The following is an 18,190-nucleotide window of genomic DNA, read 5'->3' on the forward strand; positions in this document are numbered from 1 at the left end:
TGGTAACATTCCTGCCCAAACTGCCTGGCCAGGTCCTCCCTGGACCAGAAACAAACATCATGGGACTGGTTTTGGGGTCTCACCCCTCATCAGCCATGCAAGCTCGGCTCCATTGACGTGAAGAGCTCGGGACCCATGTCTGGGCATACCAGTCCCACTCTGGGTGACAAATGCAAAAAAGGACAATTGATGGACAGAATGTTGAACAATGTGAAACATTCACTCCAGTACTGAGGTTTGGGCCTAAATGCATTGTGTTTTTGCTCCCCATTCCATTCCAATTTAAACCCAGCCATACACAAATCAGTCTTGACAATTTGTGTGTCTTTTGAAAGCAGAGAATAGACAGCATTTTCAGCCTTTGGATTCCAGTGTTGCTTCACTTGTTTAGCAATGGGCTATAAGAATAGTCCAGGACTGCTTGCCACCGTATAGTGTCCATTCTACATGATATTGACTCACCAGTTTTTCGATGACCTGCTTCTCGGTATTATGTGGGTCATGATGATTATCCTTCAGATTCTTTTGATGATTCTTCCATTTTGGACACTCCACCTGCACGGATCTGTTTTCATTTCATGGCTGAAACGCACTTATCAGATCCCACCTTGGATAAATGTTTGGATAACACTTTCCTTGTGTTATCCTACTCCTGTGATTGGATTTGTGACAGTTTTTTTCTTGCTGATTAATGGCCAGCATCTTCCAGAATGCTCTGCTACAGAACTGGTTAATGGGGTGTTCGCCCCCCCCCCCCCACTCATCTTCAAATAAGCTAAATAGAAACTTGTCCCTCATGAACATTCAGCTGTTCCAGTAAGTGATGGAATTGTTTGTTTAGGATAAAGTTCCCTTCAATATATTCTTCCCTACAGAGATTCTGCAAATACCATATGTATTTTAGGTTTCTATAGGTGACGCAATTGTACCTGGGTTACATTCTGAAGATTGGGATGTTGAAACTATAAACTCCATGCTCCGGAGCTGGAATACAATACTATTTTCGAGTCTGAAGAACTGTACTTAAACTCTGCTGATTATGGTGGAATATTCTGTTATCATCATTATGGACATCATTATTTACACCAAGCTAGTGTTCAATGCACCATTCTTAAGGAGACAAAGTGGGAACATTGCTCCACAAAAGGATACATTTACATATTCTTCTGCATATGATACATCAGACCCGACATTATATTATTTCAAATTAGTCCCCACACTTCCAAAGAAATCTATGCTTACACAAACTAAGATCATATACTCAGACTCATTTGTCACCCAGTTAGCTGTGAAAGGATATGATTATTGGAAAGACACAATTGACATTAAGTTCATTTGGGGTATCAAACTTTGGCAGGTTCAGGGAATGGAAACCTTGTTTCGCGCCTGATTAATTCCAACCCAAATGATCTTTCTAAATGACCGTGCATTCTCTCAAAAGTCCAGTTTTACAATTTGCAACACTTAACAAATTACACTGAGGAGTAGCTCAATAGTATTTTGCAGAATTATACATTTAATTCCACATGTTAAGGTCCACAAGGGTGGTTATTGTGGCCAGTGGACACAAGTGGTTGCCATGCTTGTTTTTTAATTCCACACCGGGGTTTAAGGCAACCAGATCCGACCCCTGATAAGGGTGGCTTGTTGTGACTTTCCATTTCAACTTTGAAAGCAGATTTAAACAAGCTAAGCAGACCCTAAACACTATTGTTGTGGTAAACAAACCCTCCTGGGTCTTTATAACGGAAACATGGGCCAAAGACTCCTCTGGCCTGATCTCGTTGAGGCAGTCCCAGAGGGTTACACCTTGGTCAGGTTAGACAGAGTGGGTCGTATTGGTGGAGGGATTGGTATCCTGCACAGGGACTCCCATTCATGTCATACGTCACCTCTATCAGCTCCACATGAAGTCATCCAGGCTCTGCATTTCTCCATTAATGCATCCTACACCATCCCGTTTAAGGGCGTGCTTATATACAGACCTCCAGGGCCCAGAGTGGATTTCACTCAGCATTTGCTTAGTATTTTTTAACCTTATTTTGGCTATGAGTCCGTTACAGTTCTGGGACACATGAATTTTCATTTAGAAAACTCAGAGGTAAAAGATACTCTCTGCCTCCTAGATACTCTATCTGCATGCGGCTTGCAGCAATTAGTTAAGGGTGCCACCCATCAGGCGGGCCATACTTTAAATGGGGTTTTTACAAACGATAGGCGTTTGTCAGTCGAAGTACCTGTGCCGCTCTCTTGGTCAGATCATTTTGCCATCCCGCTGCAACTGGATACTACCCCTACTAATAATATCCCGAAGGGTCCCAGCAAAATGGACGGAATTTGAGGAAGGTCACCAATGATTTACTGGCTCCACTAATCTCCACTTTATCAATTTCGAGGGACGAGGATGTAGATACTGCGGTGCGGAGGTTTGAAGATGTCACCTCTGCAGCTGTGGATGAGCTTGCACCTCCTTCTTTGAGCTATACTGCTAGAAAAAGGCCATCGGCTCCTTGGTATGCCGAGTCCTTAAGGCTATTAAGACAAGCCTGTAGAAAGCAGGAACGCTGTTGGAGATCTAGTGGGAACATGCAGGACAGGGTGACTCATGAAATTCTTTTGAGGGAATACAGGGCGGAGGTTATAAGAACTAAGCAGGAATACTTTTCAAACCTCACTGGGGCTCTTACCTCACCGAAAGAGCTCTTTAACATCGTCGACTCTTTAATTACCTTGAAGACCCCTGATCCTGTTATTAATTCACAACAGCTGTGTGACAACATAGCTAAATTTTTTCAGGACAAAATTGATGGTATTGTCTCGGCTCTTGAGCTCCAAAGGATTCCTGCATCTTCACCTACCCTTTCCACTTCTCAGATCCCTCCCCTCACTGGGCCGGCTGGACCGGCAAATTCGACCTCGCTGTCTAGCTTTCCCTTGCTTTCCTTACAGGAATTAGAAGTCCTCTTGACTAAGACCAAGTCCGGCTCACCTCTCGATCGCTGTCCTCTCCATCTTCTCAAACAATGTAAGGAAACTCTTCTGCCCCCGTTACTTCAGATTATGAATAAGGCCCTGAGTGAAGGCATCTTCCCCTCCCAATGGAAGAAAGCAGTGGTGAAGCCGCAATTGAAGAAGCCGCCGTTGGACCCAGAAGTGCTGAAAATTTTTCACCCATCTCGCTGCTCCCAGCCCCGGCAAAGATGCTGCAAATCCATCTACATCAGCATCTTTCTTCCTTTCTGGAATCCTCTGGTCTTTTGGATCATTCGCAGCACGGTTTCCGGAAGGGTCATAGCACGGAATCTGCCCTGACTGTGGTGCTTGATAACATCCGCACCACGGTTGACAAGAGTGGTAGTACGTTGCTGATCCTTCTGGATCTTACAGCTGCGTTTGACACCCTGTCTCCCCTCGTTTTAACATCTCGTTTGAGGGAGATAGGGGTGGAGGGGCAGGCTTTAAGCCTGTTGGCTTCTTTCCTGGACCAGAGGGAACAGAGAGTAAAGCTGGGAGAGTTCCTATCTCCATCCCTGCCGCTGAAATGGGGGGTTCCACAGGGGTCTGCGTTAAGCCCGACCCTGTTCAATATCTATGTGACCCCCTTGGCCAGGCTTATTAGATCTTTTGGGATGGAGGTAGTGTCGTACGCTGATGACACGCAGATCTTGCTGTCCCTCGCCCAGCCTGTCAGCTCTTCTGCCTCCAAGTTTAGACTCTGTATCGAGGCAGTTGCCCTTTGGATGATTAACAATTCACTGCGGCTAAATGGCGAAAAGACGGAGATCCTCGTGTTTGGCGAGAAGGAAGACATCTGGTAGGCGGATTGGTGGCCCGAATCCCTGGGGACGTGTCCGGTTCCAACTCGGGCAGCACAAAATCTGGGGGTTATGATTGACCCTTCCCTAGACATGGCCCTTCAAGTAAAGCAGACTATCTCCACCTGCTGGGGCATCATTGCAATCCTGCGTAAAATCAAGCACTACCTGTCCGTGCAAGCTCGGAAACAAACTGTGGTAGCTTTGATAACATCCCGGCTCGATTATTGCAATGCTTTATATGCCGGAGCCAATAAAGGTCTGTTGCAAGGCCTTCAATCAGTACAAAATGCAGCGGCAAAGTTTGTTCTGGACCTTCCGAAAAGGTCGTCAGCGACCGCCGCCAGGAAATCTTTGCATTGGCTTCCCATCGACGCCAAGATCTCATTTAAAGTGTTATGCCTGGTGTTTGGTGCCTTAAACAGGAAAGAGACTGGAGGTGTAAAAGATCTCCTGATTCCTTATTCTCCTGCTAGGAACCTTCGTTCCTCGGCGAAATTGCTCCTCACCGCTCCTCGAGTGCGAAGAGCTAAATGGGGAGGCAGAGCCTTTTCCAATCAGGCTCCAAGATGGTGGAACACTGTTCCCTTAGAAATCAGGACATTACCTTCAATACAATCATTCAGAAAGCATGGCTTTTTGGTAAAGCCTACCCTTAGCTTTTGGTTTTGCCTTTTCTTTTCAGATTTCCTTTTGTAGGCGCCTTGATGCCTCCGGGTAAAGTTGCGCGTTTATAAGTTTAATTTCATTCATTCATTCATTATTGTTTCAAAAAGATGTAGCACTAACATCTGCTCAAGAAACCTTTGAATTACAGGTTGCAAGGACATCCAGTGGGATAAAGTCCTTGTTCAGCACTAACCTCCCTCTACATCTTGATGAGTTAGTTCACTGTATTTTTAATGCCTCAAATACTGCCAGCTTGACCACTTTTTTTAAAGTTCTCGATTTTGGCTTCATCAGTTTCTTCCAGAAAGTCTCTGGAGAATTCCTAGTTTTTATTGATTCCCTTTTCTGAAGTTTACTGCTGCTGTTATTCCGCATTTGTGGCCTTTTGGTTCTATTTTTGTTCCTCCGCAATAGATGTCACACTTGCAAGCCTACTTGAGCTACCAGCGCTCCAGCTGTGCCATGAGTGCATGCTTGGATTCTTTGAAATCCTATTGTTCCAGCAACTGGACCTTGAGTGGTCATTGTCATTCTGAACTGCCTGGTTTACCTGACCGCAAATCATGTTTCACTGCCTCTGGTGCCCCTTTAAATGGGCACTGGACATTTGTCTGGCTCTGCCAACGTCGGCTCACGTGGACATAGACTTGTTGATGAGTTCATTAGCAACCTATTTTCAAAGTTGTCCATTGGGCCTGGGGCTTCTTCAAAATGTGAGCTATGAGCCACGTCTTTCAGTGGAAACGAGTAATTCAGCACATGGATCACTAAATGCTGAATCTAATAACAAGAATCTGGGTCACCCAGTTACTTTCTTAGCATCAGCTGATACTGAAAATCATGTCTGTTCTCTGGAGTTTGTGAACTGGCTATCACACAATCATCATCTGAGGAGAGAGAAACCGTTCAGGATTCACAGGCTTTTGAACTTGCAAGTGACATCATGGATACCCCCGACACACAATAATTTGCCTACAACCCTTTTCATAACATGCTTATTAGCAATGCTTTGAATTTGCTTATCTTGCCCCTTAACTTCTCGTTATTTAGTTAACCATTAACCAAAGTGAGGATGTAGTGAGTTCCCTATAGGTCCCATTTTAATTCTCCCCTATTTTAGCCTGTCAGTTGTTGCCCGCTTTTGCTTTGCACATATTACGAAATTATATTTATTTTTTTACCACACTATTTAGCAAAAATGAAAAATCAAGGCTAAATGCCATCTCCATTTATGCACTCTCAGCCACCTCTGTTCACCACTTCTCGGTAGTCTTCAGTAGCTACTTTCTGTCTGGATAGCTTTCACTTAATATTCTTGGGTGAACCTTTTCAGTTGAAATGACATATGTATTTGTAAAGTGCATCTTGAGACTGCCTAGATTCATTAAGAGCCTTGCTTTCGTTTTGTCAGTCTTCAGAACTGTGTTCAACAACTCCAAACACAGCTCCGACCCTAACCTCCTGAAGTGCATCCTGCTGAACACCCGCTCGGTCCACAGACACGTCATCGAACTCTGGGACCTACTCGACACTGCCTCACCGGACATCGCCTTCCTTACAGAAACCTGGATGAACACATCATCAGCGCCCGACATCGCCATAGCCATCCCGGACGCTTACAAGATCATACGAAAAGACCGCACCAACCAAACAGGAGGAGGCATCGCCATCGTCCATAAGAACACCATCAGAATCACGACCAGCTTCGACAACAACCTTGCTACCGCCGAACACCTTCACTTCCAGATCCACACCGACCCCAGGACCACACTTAGAGGCACCCTCATCTATAGACCACCAGGAACCCGTAAACAATTCTGCGAAGACATCACTGACTTCATCAGCCCTCATGCCCTCACCTCCGAGAACTACATTCTACTGGGAGACCTCAACTTCCACCTGGAAAAGAAAACCGACAACAACACCACAACCCTTCTAGACAACCTGGCCAACCTCGGACTCAAACAACTTGTTAACACCCCCACCCATGTAGCCGGACATACGCTCGACCCAATCTTCACCCCCAGCAAGCGCATCTCCTTCGATCACACCACAGCTCTCCATTGGACGGACCACAGCTGTGTCCACTTCAGCTAAAAAACTACCTCGACCCACAGCCCCCCACAACCGATTCCGCGAAGAAACTGGAACAAAATCACCACCGACCAGCTCTTAACATCGCTCAAACAAAACCCTCCCGCCCTCTCATCGGACCCAAACCAAGCTGCCACCAAACTCAAACAATGGATCACTCACAGAGTTGAAGAACTAGCTCCCTTGAAAAACCACCAAACCAAACAGGGTAGCAAAAAGGCCTCCTGGTTCAACGATGACCTTAAGAAATCCAAGACACTATGCTGCACTCTCGAGAAAACATGGAGAAAAAACCCAACCACTGACAACCTGACCACCTTCAAGATCGCCACCCGCAAACACCACCAATTGATCCGATCCACCAAGAAATCAGCACTCAAGGATCAACTCGACAACAATGCCCAAAACAGCAAGGAACTATTCAACATCGTCAAAGAATTTACCAACCCCACCGCAGCCTCAAATGACATTACTCCCTCCCAAGACCTCTGCGACTCGCTATCCTCTTTCTCCTACAACAAAATCGCCGACATACATAACAGCTTTGAGAACACTTCCAAAGTACACTCCACTCCACCCACCTCCGAGCCTAAACCGCCCTCTAACAACCTTAGCACCTGGAACCCAATCACCACTGAAGACACCATCCGCCTAATGAACTCCATCCATTCAGGTTCGCCAACCGACCCCTGTCCCCACCACATCTTCAACAAAGCAGACTCCATCATCGCACCCCATCTCCGTGATGTCATCAACTGCTCCTTCAACTCCGCTTCCTTCCCAGAAAGCTGGAACCACGCCGAACTCAGCGCCCTCCTGAAGAAACCCACAGCAGACCCATCTGAACTTAAGAACTACCGCCCCATCTCCCTCCTCCCATTCCCTGCCAAAGTCATTGAGAAAGCGGTCAATAGCCAGCTTGCCGCCTTCCTCGAATCCAACAATTCCCTCAACCCTTCACAGTCCGGCTTTCGAGCCAAACACAGCACCGAAACCGCCCTCATTGCAGCGACAGACGACATCCGAGCACTACCGGACAACGGAGAAACAGTTGCCCTCATCCTACTCGACCTCTCCACCGCCTTCGACACAGTCTGTCATAGCACCCTCATACAACGCCTCAGCAACATCGGCATACAAGGAAAAGCCTTGGACTGGATCATCTCGTTCCTCGCTGGGAGAACCCAGAGAGTCCGACTCCCCCCATTCAAATCAGAGGCCACCGAAGTCATCTGCGGAGTTCCACAAGGATCATCACTCAGTCCCACCCTCTTCAACGTCTACATGAGTCCCCTCGCATCCATCGCGCGACAACACAACCTTAACATCATCTCTTACGCTGACGACACCCAGTTGATCCTTTCCCTCACCAAAGACCCTAACACCGCCAAAACCAATCTCCACGAAGGCATGAAAGAAGTAGCCGAATGGATGAAAAACAGCCGCCTAAAACTTAATTCAGACAAAACGGAAGTCCTCATCTTAGGATCATCCCCCTCTGCCTGGGACGACTCATGGTGGCCATTGGCCCTGGGCATGGCACCCATACCCACAGACCACGCACCTAACCTAGGCTTCATCCTAGACTCCTCCCTCTCGATGACCAGACAAGTCAACGCCGTATCTTCCTCTCGCTTCAACGTACTTCGTATGCTCAAAAAAATCTTTCGCTGGATTCCCACCGAAACAAGAAAGACTGTCACCCACGCACTGGTCACTAGCCTACTGGACTATGGAAACACCCTCTACGCCGGAACCACAGCCAAACTACAGAAAAAACTCCAACGTATTCAAAACGCCTCAGCCAGACTCATATTAGACATCCCATGCCAAGCTCACATCACCAGCCACCTAAAAGACCTCCACTGGCTTCCCGTCAACAAGAGAATAACGTTCCGTCTCCTCACCCACGCACACAATGCCCTCTACAAAATAGGACCCGAATGTCTCAACACACGACTGTCCTTCTACACACCCACCCGCCAACTAAGATCCTCCAATCAAGCCCTCGCCGCAGTTCCGCGCATCCACAGATCCACCATGGGAGGAAGATCCTTCTCCTACTTGGCAGACAAAACCTGGAATTCTCTCCCCACTCACCTCCGCCTTACACAGAACCACATTTCCTTCAGAAAGGAACTTAAAACCTGGCTATTCGATAAATAATGCACCCCCTCCCCAAGAGCCTTGAGACCCTCTGGGTGAGTAGTGCGCTATACAAATTCCTGAACTTGAATTTGAACAGTGAGTACTCAATTGTGAGGCTACTCCTTGCCATATATCAGATAACCACGGTCAGACTAGCACTTTCTTGGCTGACAGTAGTCCATTGAATTAGTACTCTGTACTGCTGATTGTGCTCTTCATAAAATGGAACAAGATACCTACAGCATAAGGTGCACTCGTACAGGGTCAGAGGGACCTCCATTGTAAGATTCGGCTAAGGATTGACGTTCCCTTCTTACGAGGTAGCAGAGAGGGGTTTAGCATGTGCAAGCTGGGTCCATGCCAAGGGTGCTGACCTCCAGAGTGATGCTGGAGCTCCATGGAGCTGTCTCCCTATGACTTAAGTCAAATGAAAAGTCTGCTCAAACACTTTTACATATTTTTTTAGATGCTGCTGGCGCCCTTGTCTAATTTTGTTCCCATGGTGCTCCTTAATGTTACCTACCTCACCTCCCTACTATTCCTACTAATTTTTTTAATTATAGGCATCTAGAGAGGAGGAGTAGGAAGGGGGTGCCACATGTGGTTCTCCCCATCGTGCTGTCTGAGCACAGGTCTCCTCTGCCTGGCAGGCTGTTCTTCATCCATACCAGCTGAACAAAATATTTACCTACAGCTCAATGTTCAAGTAATTGGTGAATATGGCATTAACCAAATGCACTTGTCTCCACTCAAGATAACAATTCATGCAGCTGCCAGGCATACATCTACAGCGATGAAAATACAACCACATAACTCCTCTTGTGATCACACTAAAGCGGCTGCCAATGGAAACACTGACCCAGTTCAGGCTGGCATGAATCACCTACAATCCTTTCCACACAGAAACTACAAAATATCTGAGCCAAATTGTCTACCTCTGGGGTCAGCACACTCTCAGATGTGCAAGCACTCTCTTGTTAGAAACCCCAGCATTCAAGTAAGAAGCCCACATGATACAATCATCCTCAGGAAGTGCACCCAAGATCGGTAACTCGTTACCACCTTCAATCTGGTTTATGCCCTCTTAGGACACCTTCAAGAAGGAGTTAAAGACCCTACTGTTCAGATGCCGCTTCCCTTCCTAATGCACAAGTCAGATCTAAATGGCTAAAGTCTTAGAAAACAAGTGCAAATATTCAACCTCTTCTGATCTCCCTACACAGCTTTTACATATTAAGTGATATTCTATGTATGGTAGATGTAATTTTACCCTGTAATAAAGGGCTTTTTAGCATGTTTAAAGTGCTCTCTCACCCAATTTGGTCTGGTTCGCACTAGGAATAAAACTGCCAACTAAATACATACATACATAAATTAAGCAATGCATGCAGACAATTGCTGTGCAATTATTAAAATATATGAGTACAAAACCTCAACTCTACAGAACCATAGCACCCCCTTAGTGCACTTCTAATAGACTGACAAATGACATTACAAAAGATAATCATCAGGGGCAGCAGTATTAGCATCACCGGTGTCTTTTTTAATTATATCATTTATGACATAAAAAAAACCGCATACTATTGCAATATTTCAAACTGCTGACAGGGGATATATGGTAATTATTAGGTGCATAATTTCGTTGAGGTCACATAGATGCTGATGGATGTTCTGCAGTCAGTCCAACAAATGTGTTTACGGGTAATGATAACCACTGCTGGTGAGCATAACTGCAGCAGCTTTAATTAACAATATAATTACCATGAGCACATGTAGATGCTGACAGTGATACTGCACCTTTATATCTGCATTAAATATCCATGAGTATATATGTTAGTTATGAATATAATTTCAGCATCCTCTGTTCTCTTTAGAATGTTAGTGACATCAGTAAAACTGTAGGGTTATATGGGTGTCTTTTATTTGAGAATGTAACTGAAGCAGTCCTTTTACTCTAAGTACACTCTGAGAGGACGTTTAGTTGCTGACAGTGGTACTGCAGGCGTCCATCACCATTTGATGCTATTAGCATATTTTGTACTTATGACTATAACTGCTGAAATATTTATCTTAATAAGGGCATGGTCTTGAAGTTATCCATAATTTAAGCTCCGTGCAATCTCTGTTCCCTATTTGTTCAGAAGAATTCTAACTTTTCCTCTTTTTACCATTTCTTGATGGGAAATTTAGTAAGACTATCATAGAAATTCTACAGTTATGTTTGAGATGATAAATCCATAACAAAGCATGCTGGTAAATAATGTAAGCTGAATTTTACAAATCTGCACAATATTAAAAAAAGGAACATACCTCTGAGGCTCGGAGTGGAGAAAAGTGATGGACCTAAAAGTGAGCAGAGCTGATAGAGTGGAAGCATCTATAAAATCCTGAATTTTGAATACCAATATATTGTCTAAATAGGTACATGTACGCAAGTATAGGTTCATCATTCTTTTCAAGTACCTTGAAGAGATACATAGAAGTGGATTGAACATAAATCCGTACTTATCTATTTTGCTTCCCTTGGTGATCTAGTGATAGTTGATATTCTAGATTCAATATTTTTGTAGGTCGATATAAAAAACACAATATCTTTGACATGCCTCCCCCATCAAGCCTTTGAGAATACAGAAGATTGAAGGTACACTTGCTTTTCAAGTACCTTAGCTAATAATTCGTTCAGATAATTTATAATGTGAGATGTTTGTTTTTCAAATTCCGGTGTCCGATTCAGCTTTGTAGTGCAAAGAGCACCTGCTTAGTATACTGAGTGCTGCTTTTTTCCTTCACCTGCACCTTATCTCAGTACATAGAACTTAACTATAAGCATTGAAAAATACATCTCCATAGGAATGTATATCTGCATCAGCAGCGGCCCAGGCAGGTAAGAGCGGAAGGGGCAATGGGGCCAGGTGGGGGGGGGGGGGGGGGGACCGGGGAACATTTTGACGGACAATGACGTGGGAAAATTAATTATTTATTTTATTTTCTCTCGTGGTCGTCTGTAGAATCCCCCGCCCCCTCACCCCCCCAACGCGGCCTCACCACTCTTGCCTGCACGGGCCCCACCTGATCGCAATTGTACTCTATGTGAACTATTAGATCATATTTAACTCTACTGTGTGATGCTTTTGATGCTTTAAGTGCAACATTGGGCAAAACTGCTTTCATTTCATTAGTCACTTCCTCCTAAATTCCTAAAAAAGGCTTTAAATGGGTGGATTCACATAGAGTATGTACACACAATAGAAAAAGCATTGATCAAAGACAATAGATTTACAATAAAGATTTTAAATTTAAAAAAAATAAGCATTGTAAATAATTTTATTTGAAAAGTTCTGCTTGTATGTACGAATATTGTTAACAAAAATATTGACATAAATATTGTGGCCAAAATATGGTTTATAAAAACATCTCTCACTAGTGGGTGTAGATTTACTATTATTAAATCCAATGGGAGTGATATTTTTTATGTAATTTTTTTTGTCGGATGACATTTAGGCAACAACATTCTGGTGCTATACTAATGCCCTATTGGCCTTGCTTTATTGTAAACTGAATACATAGTTACACAGACAAGAATGGCTATAAAAATGAAAAAAGGAAGGAAATAATAGAAAAAAACATTGGCAAAGAAAAGTATTGGCCTTCCCAACCTATCAGTGAAGTGCACTTCTTTCTAGACAGATAGGCGCAAGTGATCAGGCGAAATGCCATCGCACACATTGCTAGAGAGCTGAAGGCTGATTTGCTGACCCATTGCAACATGCAAGATGCTGTGGTGGGCATCAGCAAAGTGTAAAAGACATATGAACAGATAGTACATAAAGAGGGCTGACTCAAAACCCCTCTGTGCATGTATACATGTATGTATTTTATTTATCATTGTTGGATGTCACCTAACACTGTCACTAGGTCACACCTAAAAACTGAAATACGGGAATTTCCATACAAAAGGGGACATATAAGGACAGAAAAGGAGTATATCTATTTGCACCAAGCAATAATCTTAAAAACATATTGCGGAGACTATTCATGTCCAGTGCAGGTGCCCCTAATACACTACCATTTTGCAGTGCAGCATTCACCTTGCTTTTATTTCGCTGGACATATTTTGGTGAAATGAAAATCTATAAAACAAAGGTAAAATAGTGAAATATTAACATACCCACATAAAGGAAGCAAACACCTATTCTGTTTATTAAGATGGCTCTTCCACGTTTTGATTCGCTGACAGGTCAGACTCCTTTTATGGGTGTAGGTTAGCTTCATGTGCACACCATATGCCCTGTGTCTCTTTTGCAAACACAAATAACATTAGATTTTGAAAATGCTAAGCACATAAGGTGATTCTATAAGTAGTCACAGACACATCAATACATTTGTGTATTTTTGGTGCCAGAGTCATACCATTGACTGTTAGTAATGTACAGGTCAGCCAGGTTTGGGAAATCTAGGCTAATACTCTCACCGTCATAGTTAAATTAACTCATGTATAGCTAAACAAAACCTGCAGGAGAATACACCCATGCCATGCTTTGTTGTTCGTAATGAAGGAAGTAGTCATTAATTCCCCCACCCAGTCATTAATTGCCCCGCTACTGTTCGGGGTACTGTACATCAGCTCAAAAACTGCTGTTTGCCCTCAATCCACCTGCTTGGCTGCAAGCCTTGCCTGAAGTAAGGGTCTGTTAACAAAATCAAACACTTGGCCAGGTTCGAGAAAGACCACACATAGATGATCTTTTGATGATCACATATGTATTGACCAGTGTCTTTAAAATAAGACATTGATCTATGGTTCAGTATCGAGGACCCATCTTAGTAGATCTTATGAGTATGCACGGAGCACATATTTACTGTGTACACACATAGGGGCTTATTTACGAGAGGTTTGCGGCGCTGGAGTGTCACTTTTTTTTTAAGCCCCGGCTTCGCAAGGCTTTCAATCATATCTATAAGGCGAAGCACAGCCACTCTCCGTGGCTTTGCATGGCCTCAGAGAGATGGAGTAAGACAAAGCAGCACAAGTCACTGCCTTACCTTACTCTGCGTCAAGGAGGCGTTCCATGGGAGTTGCAGTGGGTTTTCCCATGGAACACGGATAGATTATGATGTTGCCGCACATTTACTTAATCACATACGCCTGGGGCAGCGCCAAAACCATTAAGACTTCCCAGAGCAAGTATAACAAGGAGAAATATTTTTATTTCTCCTCATTTTTTCCTCTTTCCATGTGTGCTGCATTATGCAGCCCACATGGAAAGACAAACGCCTCTCAGGATTGTTTTTGTGCAAGAAGGTGCCCGTTCCTGCACAAAAACAATCCTGCCTGTAACTAACGCAACCTTGCATCATGGTGCAAGAGTGCCTGCGATGGCAGTGGGCAGCAAATTCTGCACCAGTCCAGGGAGGACTGCCGCCCTCTGCCACCACCAGCAAATAAAACAATAATAAAATGGGTTTTAAACCTGTTTTATTATTGTTCTTTTTTTAATCCCCTGGACCCGCCCCAGGACTCTGACGAGTCTTGGGGCGGGTCCAGGGGATGACATTGCTGTTGGGGGAGTGGTGGGACCTCCCCCATGAGGTGTTTGGTTGGCCGTCTCAGGTCGGTCAAACACCTCATGCGCAGTGAAGCTCTCTCCAGCCCAAGCTGTGTTTTAGGGGCTGGAGAGAGTAGACACAGCCTCCCAGGTTGGCTAGGAGTGCAAGTTGCCGGCACTTAGGCCAATCCCGATGCTGCTTTCATGCAGTGTCAGGATTGGCCGCAGTGCATTCTGGGAGCCTGTGTCCAAAATCAGGTACAGTGCGGTGTGGTGGGAGACGGCAGTAGTGTTAAGGTACGTTATTTTATATATTTTTTGTCCCCCGACCTCCCGCCTCCCGCCTCCCTCCTCTGGCCCGGCCTGCCCCGCCACTTTGGCTGGGGAGGGGCCGCTACTGGGTAAAGGACAGGAGTCCAGCCTACTTGAAAAATGTAGTGCATTTCTGCCCTTTCACATTGACGTTGGGTAGTACCTCAATAAGACTTGCAGCGTTGCCCTAGCCAATTCCTCATAAATGAGGCCAATAGATAACAGATTCGCATGCTTCCTGTAACGCTGTAAATTGCATTTACAAATTGTACAGGGCGTAAGCTATCCTTGCATACAGGAAAATATTTCTAAATCAGGCCCAAGGGCACGTTGTTCTTTTCTTAGAGTTATCAGCGAATGAACACTAATAGCACCATTAAATTTCATAAATCCCACAGCGGACCTTCCAGCAGCATTTGCCGGACTACATAAACATACTTATTTGTGTCTGACGAATTTGAGCTTACCAGTGGTAAAGCTGCAAGTGGTAATTGAATGTACCCAAGATAAACTGTGCAGTGCCAGTTGTATTTCGATACACCTCAGTTGTCACTGAAAATTGAAATACCACGTTTTTTAAAATGTTGACACAAAGCTGTTTATAAGATCCCGCCAATTGCTCTTGATAGAAAACTGAATACACCGAAGCTGAAGACACAATGCGTTTGAAACTAAAAACAAAATACCTGGGGCCTTATTTATGAAGGACTTGCGCCGCCCGTGCGTCACTTTTAACATGGGAAAAAGTGACGCACCGGCGGCGCAAGTCCTTCATAAATAAGGCCCCTGGCCTTAACTAGGACTAAACAGCAGGAAAAAATAGGCCGTCAGAGTCATCCACTCCACCTCTAACCCTCATTTACATTGGAACAAAAGACAAAGCCCATTTATATCATTCTATATGTTTTTTTATTTTTAATTTATAAAATCTTTCTGTATTGCTTTGGAAAGTGACTGGTCCTTCTTTTCTCTTGCAAGCTGTCCATTCAGTGCCTCTGGAGAAGGGAGAACACCCGGAAGAACTGGTAAGTGCTCAAATTGTAATACATTTTGGATACCAGTTCCGATACCATTGTAGGGTCACCACCCACCTTCTAAAATATGTCCGAGTATATTGTTTGTGGATACAATTTAGTATAGCTGTCATTATGTCTTTTATGGGCAGGGATGCATGCAACGTTGTACCTTTTTCTCTGACATTTTATGACACCATGCAAGGGTGTGACAGCACTCTGGAACAAAAGCACCTCATTGAATATGTATGAGATATTGATCATTAATGTTTCCCTAGGACATTCTGTCCATGGGAATTCAAAAAAAGTCTTTTACAAGTATATATTTTATTTCTTTGCAGTCATTGAAATCATTGTAACATATCGAGATGCCTTGACGCCAGTGCTTGTAAGGTTTCACTGCACATTAGAGCAGCATATCTCTTATCAAGGCGCTGTTTATGTTTCTAAATGAATCCAAGTGCAAAACTGGTGTCAAGTGAGTTCACAAGGCATGCAATGAATGTAAGGGAAAAAAAAGAAAAATTGTATTGAACAGAGACTACTGGTTGGTCCCTGGGCCACATGAGCGATCAGAAGTCGAAAGGCATTGTGCAAACTCCCTTTGCGTGAGGATCCTTCTGTACCTGATATGATTTCTGTTTAAGTTGGTCTTCTGGGACCAGTAGAGGTACACAGGCTTCTCTGTTGACGAAGCCACCTGACTCCTCCAAGTATCACGTGGGCATTTGGGCCCTTATGTATCAACTCCATAGACACAGAATGGGCAAAACCCTTTGATACATAAGAACCCTGATCCTTAAGAAGGGGGATTAACCATAGTTCTAAGATAAGATACGATAGGTGGTAAACTTCAAATTGGGTGAAAACGGAAGTTGGGCATGTAAAAAACTGGGCTATTAGTTGAGAGTGGTGAGAGCCCCTCTCAAATAATAAACACAATAATTGTCAGGGTGAACCACAATAGTCACTAAGTGAAACCTGCAATTAATCCTCTGGTAGCTTGGCACAAAATAATCAGGCTTTATTTAGAGGCAAGATGCAAATTATTTATGCAGCATTAACAAAGTGAAAACACAACAGAAGAAAAATCCCAAACCAATTTATTTGGAGTGTGGGTCAGATACAGAGAACATGGTTCATCCTGGTGGAAATGTGACCTTCTAACAGGACTTGAATTAAAGTTTGGTCGACAAGTTACTCTATCACAAACATGATGCATGTGTCATTCGCCATATTACAAGTGCAATGCTATTTGTAATACAGCTGTTAGAAATTGAGTTTCCGGTTGGCAGAGGTATGTATAATATCCAAGCAGGAACCACAATCCTAGTCAGGGTAAGTCACAAACACACCCTAAATTATCCTGTGCTCACCCTCTGGTATTTTGGCACAAAGCAGTCAGGCTTAACTTAAGAGGCAATGCGTAAAGTATTCGTGCAACACTTCAAACAGTAACACAGTGAAAACCACACAAAAAAGACTCCACACAGGGTAGAAAAATAGAACTTAATTTTATGAATAAAACTCGGCCCAAACAACAAAAATCTAATAAGCAGAACTATAGATGTGAATTTGTAAAGAATAAACTGTAAAATAGAGCTTATGTGGGTTATCTGGTTGTGCTGGACCGAGACAAAGTCAAGCATTCAGGCCGACCGTTATAGAGCGTGTGCCGGATACAGGGACCCAGAGAGGCTGGCTGAATAAAAGTACCTTAATCCTGTTGCTTCGACAAGGATGCGGAAGGCAGCCAAGCCATGCGTCTGTTTTCCCTGTGCAGTTGGTGTGATATGTCGATTTTCTCCACACAACGGTGGCGATGCGTCAGTTCCAAAGGTGATGTGCCAGGTTTCTCCATGAAGTAGAGGCAATGCGTCAATATTCTCCATGCAGTGGTAGAGATGTGTTCGTGCCAAAGTGGCAGTTCCGAAGGCGATGCACTGGTTCTGAGTGTGACGCGCTGATCTTGTTCCTGCAACAGCGGAGATGCATATATTCTGCTCTTGCAGCAGAGGATGCATCGGTTCCACTGAATCAAACACCTTAGGCCAACTTTCAATGGTCCAGATGTAAGCGTAGGGTAGTGGGAAGTCTTTTATGTCCCTGAGACTTCAGATGAGGAGGCAATCGAGAAAGCCCTTGGAGTCACTCTGGGTTCTGGGGACAAGAGAGTCAAATCAAGTCCTTCGTATCCAGGCAGAGAGGGCAGCAGGCGGCACAGCGAGAAAGCAGTTGTTTCAGTGCAGCAGTGCAGCAGACTGGCACTCCTTCAGCACATCACTCCTCCTTGTTGTCTGGGCAACCTCAGATCCAGAAGTGTACTAAAGTGGTAGGGTCAGAAATCCAGTTCTTACACCGTGTGATTCCTTTGAAATGGGGGAGATGTCAAAAAAGGACTTTGAAGTGCACATAGGTCCTCATTTCCTGCTCTGGCTTCAGACTCACTACTATGGTGGGGGGGGGGGGTCTACAGCCCTTTTTGTGGGAACAGGACAGGACACAGCCTATACAGGTATAAGTGTGAGACTGTGCCCAGATCCTCCCTCCCGCCCTGTCAGGATGCCCCATCAAGGCCCATCAAGTCAACCTA

General features: G+C 44.4%; 1 protein-coding gene across 1 annotated transcript in view; it reads left to right on the forward strand.

Moving 5' to 3' along the window:
• The window catches only part of CHGB (chromogranin B), a 270,210-nt gene that overhangs the window by 145,152 nt on the left and 106,868 nt on the right, over positions 1 to 18,190 (forward strand). The window contains exon 2 of the mRNA XM_086927682.1: positions 15,563 to 15,609. Coding sequence (XP_086783808.1) covers positions 15,563 to 15,609 — 47 coding nt within the window. The remainder of the gene's footprint in view (positions 1 to 15,562; positions 15,610 to 18,190) is intronic.

Source organism: Lissotriton vulgaris, chromosome 6 (genome assembly GCF_964263255.1).
Source record: "Lissotriton vulgaris chromosome 6, aLisVul1.2, whole genome shotgun sequence".
Taxonomy (NCBI): Eukaryota; Metazoa; Chordata; class Amphibia; order Caudata; family Salamandridae; genus Lissotriton; species Lissotriton vulgaris.